This window comes from Peromyscus californicus, unplaced genomic scaffold (genome assembly GCF_007827085.1).
Source record: "Peromyscus californicus insignis strain IS unplaced genomic scaffold, ASM782708v3 Scaffold_5__1_contigs__length_169319896, whole genome shotgun sequence".
In the NCBI taxonomy this organism is placed as follows: domain Eukaryota; kingdom Metazoa; phylum Chordata; class Mammalia; order Rodentia; family Cricetidae; genus Peromyscus; species Peromyscus californicus.
In genome coordinates this window covers 36,075,752-36,087,914 of record NW_026294573.1, presented here as the reverse complement: position 1 = coordinate 36,087,914, position 12,163 = coordinate 36,075,752, and the positions used below count along the sequence as shown (strand labels likewise).

The following is a 12,163-nucleotide window of genomic DNA, read 5'->3' as shown; positions in this document are numbered from 1 at the left end:
CTGGCTAAACATCAGCAGGGTAAGGTCTTCCTTCCCAGCAAACAATTGTTGAGTCTTTATTTTTGGTTCTGGCTTCTCCTGGGTCTTCTGATATTAAGATACATGTCACTAAGTACTATTTTAAAGTGATATCCTTTAAAAACTTTTTTTTTTTTTTTTTTTTGAGACAGGGTCTTGCTACATAGCCTTGGCTGGTCTAGGGCTCACTATATAGAACCAGACTGGTCTCAAACTCATAAAGGTCTACCTGCCTCTGCCTCCAGAGTGCTGGAATTTAAGGTGTGTGTCACTATGCCTGGCTTATAAAGCTACTTTAAAAGCAGGGTTCTCTCTGATGTTGGGACTCAGAATCATCTAAGCACCAAATGGTTACTGTCAAGAAAACCTGAATAAGGTACTGTCGCTATCAGAGGTCACATCTCGGATCTTAGCATGGAGAAGTGGTATCCACAACTTATCACAGGCAATCCATGCCAGCTCTGGGGGTCTTTCTTCCATTCTCAGATGCAATATTCCATCTAAAAACTGTTGCACCAAACTGCTTTGATTAAATAATGGCTTGATTTTAAGATATCAACTTAAAAGTGGCCTGCTTCAGAGAGACCCTGAATCGCAGACAAGATCAGACACTCCTGATTCTAATCCCATGGTGGTTGAGACTTCTCCAGTAATAACACTTTTCCCAGCCCCCTTCAGATGCTGACTAAACTTTAGGCTCCAGGAAAGCACAAGCTATGATTCTTCTGCTCACCATTCCCTCCCCAGCACAGAGCCTGGTTCTGGGAAGAACGGAGATACCTGGGAAATCTGACTGAATGATGAAATACATCAGTGGATGTATTCCACTTTCTGCTGGTGATGTTTTTACCACCACCACCACCACCACCACCAAACAGCCAAGAGGAAGAAGCCCCGTGCCCCAGGCAGTACCAATATCTCACAGTAACAAAACGGTGCTTCCTAGGACCACCCCAATGCAGAGCTCACGACCAAGCGTGATGCTCCAAAAGTCAATAGAATGTCACCAAAAGCCCGAGAGTGCTTGCCAGCCGTCAGCCACAATGCCGGCTGTCACAGACCTGAAGATCTCCTTCAAGTGACTCGGCTTCTCCTGGTCTGAGCACTCTCTTATGCAGGGATGACAGTAAAAAGCTGTCCACGCCACAGTGGGAAGGGAGAAAGAAGCCTGTGGTCAGGAAAGGGTTAACCCCACATGTCTAGGTTCCCACCCCCACCCCACCCTGTAAATCAACCTTGACTGCTGCTGGGGTGAATGAAGCCCCACCAGGTTGGCCTGTCAGGAAGGAAGCTCACGCATCCAGACTTCTGTTGTTCTAAGGATTTTTTTTTTAATTTTACTGCTCAGGAAGGAAGCCAAAGCCTATTCCCTAACTGCAGTCCTGCTGATTCCTTCCCCCAGCATGTACCACCGACTCCACTTCTGAAGTCACCTAGACACCCCTTTCTCCTTTCCAACTATTCCTAACCAACATTCTGGCATTTGGACTTCAGTCTCAGAATAACCCCCCCTTCTCCAAAACTGAAAACGAGCGGGATATGGTGGTGTGCGGTAATTCCAGCATAGGGGAGGCTGAGGCAGGAGGGTCATTACAAGTTGCAGGGTAGCCTAAGCTACATAGCAAGTTCCAGACTAGTCTCTGCAGCACAGTGAGTTTCAGACTAGCCTGGGCTACAGAGTGAACCGAAAACCAAATACTTAAAATCAAGCATGTTCAGTATTTCCTTTCTCACCAGCCACATACCTCTGTGTCTATGTCTGGAGAGGACCTGGTGACAGGGAGGCGGCAGAATTTGGTGGTCCTTGATCTGTGGGGTTCTGTGGCCCCCAACAGGGAGCTGAACCTCTTCTTTCAAGGGAGCCACAAAGAGGGTTGTGGAGACAGCTGACCATGGCCTCTGATGGCTGGTACTGATACACACCCATGTGACCATGAGGCCTTCCAAATATGAACTACCCTCTGGAACCACAGCCATGGACACAAGGCTCTTCGGTAGAGAGTTGATCTTGTCCTTTCCTCACAGACATGCAGAGTCATTCTCTGGCATGGCCCTAGCCCCACGGGGCTTGCTTTTGACAAAGAGAAAAGCATTGACTTTATTTGTGGCTCTGAGTAATGGCCAGCCAGCCCTCTTTTACTCCCCAGAGAATGAATCCAGGCACTACATGCATAGGAGGCCTGTTCCCCCCTCCCGCCTAGCGCTGCCCTCCCTCGCCCTGCTAATCCCTCCCTGGCAGCCCCCCTCCCGCAGAGCTGTGGCTGTATTTCTCTCCTGACCTGCAAGGCCCCTCCAAGCCCCATCCTAAGCCTCCCCCAAGCACAAACGATCCATCATGCTGTAGGACTGTGACACACACAGATGGGGGAAGGCCACAGATTTGTCTCACATAGACAAGAGGCGGAGAGTGTCTGCGTAACTTAAAAATCTAAGGACGTACTGAAATTCTGGAACTTCGCATTCTGATACTAGTTAGACACCACAATGGCAAATCTCATTAGGCATGTTCCAGACCTCCATCCCTCACGGATTCTAATTTGCTATCTGTTTCCAATACTGTCTGATCATACAAAAACCTAGAATAAGAAAACATCACGAGGCTGAGGTCCTTTGGCCTGAGCCACCGCTGCCTACATCTCTCACCTAGTCAAGTCCCTCTGGACCGGTACACCCAGTTTCTCAAACTCTTATATTAGCTTGCTTGTGAATAAACCCTGGGTTAATCTTGGTGGCTGGACCATAATAAAGGGAGGTGAAGCAGCTGGCCGTCACAGACAAGGGCTCACCAACCTCTCTCCCTCCCCCTTTGTGCACAGCCATCCGGCCTGAGTGGGTGAGAGAGGGTCCTCTGCACACGCCGCTGTTAATGACCCTGTGTTTGGCTCTATCAGAGTTTCTAGCAAGGAAGAATAATGTACCACATTGTCCTGGGAATGATAACCATCATTACATATTGAACACTTAATGCTTATCTATGTATTTATGATCGCTTGGTCCTTCACAACAACTCTGTTAGGTTGTGTAATTCCCAGTTTGCAGGTGGGAATACTGAGGCCTGGACAGGTTAAGTAATTTGCCTAGCAAGTAAGCTAACGGGTCGTAACTCAGCTCTGGAGGCTGCATTCATTTACCACTCTATTCTAATGCCTCTGCACCTCTCACGGGAGACACGCTCAAGTTGAAGCTCAAAGGGCCCCACACAGCTTTTATTCCTCTAACAGGTATTTATTATGCTAGGCTGCTCTGACTTGATTTAAATCAAACTCCAAAAAAGCAAGGTCGAATGAGAGTAATATAGGATTAGCCGGCCCCTAAATGGGAATCATATACCTGAAAATAAAGCGAAGGCCTTTCCAGGGCTGCTCCTGCCCCCTCCCTCCAGAGCTCTGTCCCTGCTGCTCTGAGACAGATGCAAAGCTGGAAGTCTCAGCCACAAAATGGAGACAACTCTCATGAGGTGAGCCACACGAGGCTCACTGAGCTGGTTGTCTCCTGACAAGGTGTTACAAGGTCTCGTCATTTCCCCCTGGCTCCAGACTGACTTTGAAATATCTGAATTGCCAGGAGGTCCTGTGTGTCTACAGAGCTCCCATACTGTGAGACTGACTTCCAGCTTGCACCAGGATCTAGACAGGAACTTCGCTCTAAACAGACACCTACAGCAGGTTAAAAGCAGTCTACGGGCTTCCCCACAGGAGTGTACTGTGCAAACACGGGTGTGGAGAGGAAGAGACTCCAGTTTGGAGTTCCTAGAAGGTTAGGAGAAAAAAAGTAAATTTCAATTATTTTTAAGTTATGGGAGAGCTTTACCACCCCAAGTCATCAGTAAAGTAAGTCTGTATTTAAGGAAAAGATTTCAAAAAATCTCCCAACCTCTGTGGTCGTCAAACTTGAGGCCTAAGTAAGGCCTCCCTCCTGTCTTGGTTTGAGCCTCCATGCTTTTGGAATTAGCTTAGTCCTACAGCACATGAGTAGCATGCTCATGGGAACTTCCAAGTCTAGATCATAACTACCACCATCCATATATTAGACCCTCATCTAAAATCTACTTAGCCCTTTGAAGTGCTCAGCACCAATGCAAGAAACACACACACACATACATACACACACACACCTTTCTTTTTTTCTTTTCTTTCTTTCTTTCTTTTTTTTTTTAAGACAAGGTTTCTCTGTGTAGCTTTGGAGCCTGTCCTGGAACTCTCTCTGTAGCACAGGCTGGCCTCGAACTCACAGAGATCTGCCTTGAACTAATAGAGATCCGCCTGGCTCTGCCTCCCAAGTGCTGGGATTAAAGGCGTGTTGCCACCACCGCCCAGCTGTGCCACCACTGCCCAGCCATACACACCTTTCTTAACATCAAAACTAAAATGTAACTAAGATTAAAAAAAAAAAAAGAAAGCTTAATCCTTTGAGTAGGGCTGGAATGGGATAAATTCCTGCTGTTTACCTAGCATCTACCAGGCTTACCCATTCCAGGCCTTAGCCTGGGAAAAGGCCTAATAAATCTCTATTTAATTAATTAATTAATTAATTAATTAATTTTTGAGACAAAGTCTTTCTATGTAGACGAGGCTGGCCTTGAACTCACAGAGATCTGCCTGCCTCTGTCTCTCTAGGGCAGGGATTAAAGACATGTGCCACCTTGCCTGGCATAAAGTTCTTTTTTTTTCCCCCAGAAAATTCTTCTTTCCTCCAAAGAAAGATATTTAGCAATCCCCCACCTGGAGCACACTTTGAAGATAAAAACACATTCTGTTCAGTCACAAATGCACAATTGAAGTGACACTTTTAAAATTTGTAAGGCCTGTTCGCGGCTGAATAGCAATACGTTATCCTGAAATTTGCAGCTGATCTTTGAGAGGGATAAAAATGGTGCCGAGAAATATTGCTAACTCGTGGGAATATTCAACTCCAAAAGTTATGGTTATTTTGGTGTTAAAATCGTGTGGGTTTTATGATAACATGTATCATCACCCCAAATCTCAAGTATTTATAAAGAATAATTTCAATGTGCGGTCTGATATTCATTAACCAGATGCATGTGGTTTATGGGTTAAAACCAAGGGGAAAAAGCATTAAGAATTTCAGCTCGATTAAATGCATTGTCACTTTAAATCCGGAGTATTTACAAAGGTTACACTTTATCTTGTGCTAATACTTATTAACCGGATGGAGGTAGTTAATAAGGGTTAAAAATTAAAAAAAAACAATATGAAGCTATAATTTTATTTTCAGTTCTCTCCTTCCTGCCTAAAGAGGACAGAGGGTGGGGAAGGAGAGCAACTTTGGATTCAGTGTGAGGTTTTGTTTTGATTGTACGGTTTGGTTTTGTTTTCAAACAGTAAAAAAAAAGGGGGGGGGCTACCAAATAATCAACCTGGGGCCGCTGACCGGAAGGCAGTTCCGGACAACTTCCCGTGGGAAGAGTTCCAGAAATTGCCCTGACTTTAACGAGTCCCGCTGTGCTGGCTGCGAGCCTCCCAGCGTCAGAGGCGACCGCGGCTGCCTCGCCCGAATACCAGCAATCCTGCAGATTCACCAAGCCCGGGCTTGGGAAGCACTCCCTGGCATATTTCACAGATGTGAAAAGCAGGACGAAGGGGCAAAAAAAATCTTTTTGAAACTGAAAGGAAAAGCCTCAAAGCCTTGCTGCCCGAGGGAAAGCTGGGGCCACATGCGTGTGTGTGCACAAGTCCATCTCGGGTCCCCCTGCCCTCGGCCCCCCTCCTGGCTCAGCGCACCGCCTAAGCCCTGGTCTCTGCTGCCCCGCCCGCCCCATGGCCAGCCCGCACGCGCGCGTGGCGTCCCCATCACTCCGGGACACCGGCCTGCACCTCCCGCCCGGTCGCTGTCGTTTCCCAAGTCTGTTGAGAGGAACTGATTTCTTAGAGCGACGTGGGCGCGTGGGGACGTGGAGGGCGGGGAGTGGAGGGGGGTGCTGCGCGGACCTTCCCGGCACCCTGGGGACCGCGCACCGACTTCTTCCTGATGAGCGACGGCGAAGTCACCCGCGTCCCTGAAAGCGTTTGCGGACCCGCCTGGGCGGCGGGCGCTGCCCACTGGGTGGCCCGGCCTGCGGGCGCGTCCCCGCGCGTCCCCGTGCCCTCCCCCACGGTCAATTACCAGCCACCCCGGTGCGGGCGGCAAGGCGCTGGCTAGCTGGCGGCCGCGAGGAAGCGGCAGCCCGGATCGCTTCTGCATGACAATTGACATGAGGGAGGGCGCTCGACGAGGAGGGAGGACGGCCCCGGGGCCCGCGTCTCACCATGGTGATGAGGCATTCCCGCCGTGAGAGGCGACCGCGGGCGAGGGCCGGGGAGAGCGGCCGCCAGAGCCAGCCCAGGCGCTGGGCGAGCGGCTCGCAGAGCAGAGCCAAGCCAGGCCAGATGGCTCTGCAGCCATCGGGGACCGCTCCCGTCCAGCCCGGCCCCACTTTAGCTGTGCAAACATTTCTTTATCCCAACAAGACAATTAAACCCAGCAGCATGAAAGGGAGTATCCGTGACTGTGTTGGGAGTGAACGAACGGCAACAACCACACACATCACAGGAGTTCTTGCCCCGCGGGAGAAGTGGGGGGGGAGGAAAACCCAAAGCTGCTGAGCGCATCATTGTGGGGCTAGATCTGGGCAGTCAGGACCTGAGCAGTCAAGATACAGGCAACCCTCTGACCCCTCTTTCTGGTCAATGGCTGACCCTTCACACTGGTCATCTGCTCCAGCTGTAGTCCAGAGGTGGAGCCTGGGAATTAATTTTCCCTGCCCACTCCAGTCCCAGAACCCTTGGAGAGTATCTCCGTTATCTCACCCTTCTGATGTCAGCTAGCTTTCCAAGCTGCCTTTGGCCTAGGTGGGCCAGGCTGATTCTTAGGACATAAGGTTTTCAATGACACGTGCCTCAATATAGACACATCTAGAGTGCAAAATACTATCTCCAATCGCGGCCTTTGGGACCTGGGGCTGACTTTTCAAATGTATCAGAAATGAGCATCAAACAAAACAGAGAGGAGTTTCTGGGAGATCTCAGGTTTCCTGCCTACGGGTGAAAGTACCCGGCCGCAGGGAAGGTCCAAGGGGAGAGGACCAAGCAAAACCACTGATGAGCAGTGTCCAGTGCCCTTTCCTGGGGTGAACCAAAAGGCAGGGCCAGTCACAGCTCTACGTGTGCAGTTCTGAGTTCTCTCAGGCCTAGGTAAGCATACATGCTGACCAAGTCCAACTTGGGATTAGAGAAGATAAGGTCAAAGACTGTCCAGGAGGTAGGAATCTGGGCAAAGGGATGGCCTGAAGAAAGCCATCAGGAGCCGCGTGTGATAGGGCCTAGGGCACACAGTGAGAGATGCACGGATTCTAATGCCAGGCAGCCCGCAGGACTTACCTTCCCTTTGGCTGCAAAGTTTCCTTAATGAGGAATGTTTATTTTAAAGGCCCTGGGAAACACATCCATAGATACTTCATATGTAAGACACAACATGGGCTATACGTAATTGGCCCATAAATTTTCGCGTCATTTCCCTGGACAGGGTGCCTTGGGGACTGGTTCAGGGAATGACAATAAACGGGAGTTACCTCAGTCCCCTTCCTGGGGAATTATGAATCCTCCACGAACAGCTTCTCACAAAAACACTTCTCCCATTTTCCAGGGCAAGTGAGTCAGTCTTGCAGAGCAAAGGTCTCCTTGTTCCACAGGGCCCAACACCTACCTTGGCATCACCTGTGAAGCCAGGTGGGTAGACAGACAGGCAAACTGGAATCACCCACTAGAAGAGAGGATACTTTACCCAAACAGCTATACTCTATCTTTCTTTTTTTTTCTTTCTTTCTTTTTTTCCTGAACACATTTAATCACAAAAGAAATCCTGCCTATCAGCATTCCAGTTAAGGGCCGAACACGTGTGCGTTACAGCATGTCTGCAGGCCTCTTTTTGAAAGGCATGTGGACATATCTGCATATGGATGCAGCGCATGAGCAGGGGGGTGGCCACCACAGTAAAAACCGTCAGTGTTTCCATTATAAAACCCATTTCCAACGACCTAAAATGCAGTCAGAAAACTTCTACACTCAGCCAGGAACATGCACACCCATGCTCACCCCCACCCCACCTACCAACAAAACTATAAATATTATGAGGCTAAACTCTCATTTAGGACTTTTACTATTATGCTTAATTGAAACTTTTTAAAAAACATTCTATGAAAATAAAAATCTGTCTGACGAGAACTAAAAAAAAAAAAAGCAGTCAATCCTCTCAGAAATTAATTCTAAATTTTAATAATTGACAAGCCTAAAATATACATGGCTCAATCTGGCAATGTGGGCCCACGCATGGCATCCTGTGCCTATGCTCTCCTGAGCTCTCCGCTCTCCTCTGTCCTCCCCACCCCCACCACTGCCCCATCTGCCCCTGAGCTCTCTCTCCCTTTGGAAGCAGTCTTGGATACTGTCACTCGATTATCTGAGAAATATTACTTATTTCAAAACGGTTCTGTAGGGAGGACCCGAAAGGCATCTAGTGGGGATAACAGGCCTTCTAACGGCCCTTAAATATGTATTTACATAAAACAGACCATAAATATTCTGACACACATCAGTGTGTGACAGGAGCCAAGAAAGCTGCTACCCACTTTGTCGTGATGCTGCTCTTCTAGCCTTCCTTGAAGAAAATGTCTCTCCTTCCTTCCAAAGCTCAGAATCAAAAGCATAGGTGTGGTCCAGTCCAACCTCTGCAAGGGCAACTATCCCATTGAAGGCAAGGAAGGGCGAGGGAGTCCAGGGCCACCACTGGGGGACAGTCTCCTCTTCACTTGGCGCCTTTGTTTCTGGTTAAAGGTTAGTCACAAATGCAACCCTACTAATCTGGGTGTGTACAGTACTCCTGTACTCCCAGACCTTCCTACAAGCTTGCTGCCTGTGTATGAGAAAAAGAACACCAAGTACTCTATAAAGGAAGGATATTTTAAACAAAAGCAAAGAGGATTCAATTCATATGACAATTTGAAATAAAGAAGTTTCCCCATCCTTCTGATCAGAATCCCATTAATTTCAAGGTCAGAATTCCATTTCACTTTGGGAGACAGACTCATTTAATGTTTCTCCACCCAGGCGTATTCCTGTGTGAGGGATCCATCTCCACGGGGGATGGCACCACCACACAATTCAACCCAGGCAAACAGAAGAGTTATGGCTTTGACACTCGGAGGGGGAATGGATAGCCACATCTATGGGCTCTGACTTGGCTAACAAGCTGCCTCCTGCTCTGGGAGTCTGACACTGGTTTGGGCTAAAATGATAACAAAACAGAGACAAGCTGGGCGCGTGGGGTGAGAAGAAAGGAGTCTTAATCTCCAGATGTGTACCGCATACTGGTTTTGAGAGGATTTCATTTTCAACTTGTACTTGGAGGGAAAAGTGGGGCAGAACTGGTCAAGCCCTAACTCAGGCCAGCTTTACCAGGGGCCAGTTTCCAGGAGCCTTCACCACTCAACCAATGAAAACTGAAACAAAATAGAAAACCAGGCCAACACAAGGCCCAACACCTGTCCAGCAGGTACACCCGGGAAGCAGGATCATAGCACACAGTCGTCAACAGAAAGTGAAAAGGTGGCAGCCAGAGCGCGCCAGGGCTTCGCGGCAGCCCCGCCACGCAGCCGCAGCCTTCTCCCTGAAGTGGGGAGGTCTCTGGCTTACAGACACTGACATAAAAAGACACACTCCCAACATATTTCAAAACCAAAGAGCGATGGATTTACAAGGCAGGTTGATTTTATGGTGACTTTTATTGAAAAGGTACGCTGGGTGTAGGCAGATGCCTTTTAGCACAGGAAAGTTAACACAGTGCCTAATTCAAGGAGACAGCCTGAGGAAGCACGGCCAACAGGGGAGAAAGCGGCAATGTCTCTATTACTCTCCTCGGCATCATAAAGAGAAGAGAAAGAAAGAAACGGTGTTCCTGTTGGTGGATATAGAGAGGACAGGAGCAAAAAAAAAAAAAAAAAAAAAGAAACAGAAAGGGGAGGCAAGGCTCAGATGTAGTTCTCTTAAGAAAATAAAATGCAGCACATCTTAGAACAAAAGGTTGGATGGAAAAACACCCTGAGTTCATAAATTCTCTCCAGGCTTGAAGAAAACTGCTCTGTCTACCCACAGCCCCAGAGCTTCAAAACACAATTATTTTTTGATTATATCAGAGCAGAAGATTGCAGGGTTCTGCCCTTTTAGTCCACAAGTTCCCAAGAAAGGTTAAGTCCCAACAATTAGTGAACGTAGCCAGAACCTACCAAGGCATGGGAGAACATGAGAAAAGCCATTTCATAAGCAGAAATTAATAACAGTTGTGAACATCAACCATGGGACAGTCACACGGGTCAGCTATGTCTAGTCCTAAAAGCTAGCCCCAGGGTAAGCATCCAGCAAACCTGTCAACTCCCAAGAGAAGCCAGCTTTCCAGCCTTGTGATCGCAAGGAAAACACAGCTGTTTGAAATGCTTTATGGTGGCTGACGACACCTTTGTCCTTCTGTGAAAAATAACCTGATGCAGACAAGAGCTGAGAGTTGAGGAAATATAATCACGTGGGGTCTGCTGGCTACGATACGGTGGAAAAAATGAAAAGAATAACACTATCATCGGGGAACCACACGAAGACAGCAAACAGGCAGGGCAGACAAGTTTCCTGGGGCCCCCAATTCCCTGGGAACCTATGTGTCTATGACACCCTCTTCTCTCCAGTCTCCAGAGAAGCCAGCCAGGCCTGGTACTGAGACCAGCTTGCCTCTAGCTACCATCAGAAAACCTGAAAGAATTGTATCATTGGTCATTGAGGAGAGATAAGGAAGCATTAGCCATCACAACTATATCACAAGGGACGCGGTTGGCCTTTCCCGGCACTAGGAGCATGCGCAATGCTGCCCACCTGTTGAACACTTCTGCGAGGCAGGGCTTATTGGGGGTGGAGAGGGGGCTCCAACCAAAGTACTTACATCTGTCATTCCGATCCTCTGGGCTCGAGGATGTTTCCCGGTCAGAGATGAGGCCAGACACGGCAAAGATCTTCTTCCCAGTGTCATCAACCTTGAGTGAACCGGGGGAGCTGGATGGCAGCTGTGTCCCAAAGTCATACTCCTTGCCATCTGCATCTGAGAAGCGCAGGTGGGGAGACTCTGTGTCATGGCAGTTCTTGAGTCTCTTGGCTGGCGTGAAGGCTGACTGATAGCTCTCCCGGTCCTCCGTGGAAGCGAAAGGACGGAATGCCCCCACACCACTGTGATTGAGCATACTGATTGGGGTGCAATCTAGATTTGGGGGAGCAAACTGAGGGTGTAGGTGTAGTAAAGAAGGGGGGAAATCACGATTGGCAAAAGTACCCGGCACCCCACCTTGCCGATGGTACATAGAGGCAAAGGTGTAGGAGCCATTAGTGAAGGGAATATGAACGTCCTTGTCTACTGAGACAGGTACACCAAAGGGTCGTGGCTGCTGGCAAGGGATGGAGGCATCCCGGCTGGCCTCGGCAGTGGACGCCAAGACCATCAGTGCTGGGGATGCCAGAGGGTTGGGAAGGTAGGATGAGTTCTCCATCTTGAAGGCTGCCCGGTGTAAGTCCATCGGAGTCTCTTTGGATGGCCGGTGTCACACAAGAAGCAGTCTTCCCTGGGAGGGAGGCCGACCTGCACCTTGGATCAGGGCGAGGATTATTACTGGGGAATCATGCCCTTCGAAGACCTGCAGAAACAGCAAAGAGGGAAAAAAGAGGGGGGAGGAAAGTCAGAGGGAGGTAGAAAAGGGAACCCCCAAGTGATTGAAACACCATCCTTCTGGCTTACAGATGCTCGGGCAAGAGATACCACAGGCTTTAGGAGCCAGTGGGCAGCAGCAGCAGACCGTTTTCATTCAGGAAAATCAATAGACAACTTACTGTGATGTACGCGTAGCTGACTTTGGTCCCTACACGTTCCGGGTGAAATGCGCCTGAGCCCAGCAAAGAAAAAAAAATCATAAAACCTCCAAATACAATATTCCCTGAGCAAATGAGCTTTGGAAGGCCAAGTCACCCGGTAGATTAGGTGGTGGTGGGGGGGGGGTCTCTATCTTAAAGGCTTCCACCTGCAAGCACGACTCATGGCAGGCTTGAGTTCAGAGACCAGGCTC

General features: G+C 48.9%; 1 protein-coding gene across 2 annotated transcripts in view; it reads right to left on the bottom strand.

Moving 5' to 3' along the window:
* Rnf220 (ring finger protein 220) overlaps positions 1-11,731 on the bottom strand; it is a 228,919-nt gene extending 217,188 nt beyond the window's left edge. For both annotated transcript variants that reach the window (XM_052716267.1, XM_052716268.1), the window contains exon 1: positions 10,996-11,731. In XM_052716267.1, the coding sequence (XP_052572227.1) occupies positions 10,996-11,620 (625 nt within the window). In that variant the 5' untranslated portion in view covers positions 11,621-11,731. The remainder of the gene's footprint in view (positions 1-10,995) is intronic.
* Positions 11,732-12,163: the final 432 nt, after the last annotated feature.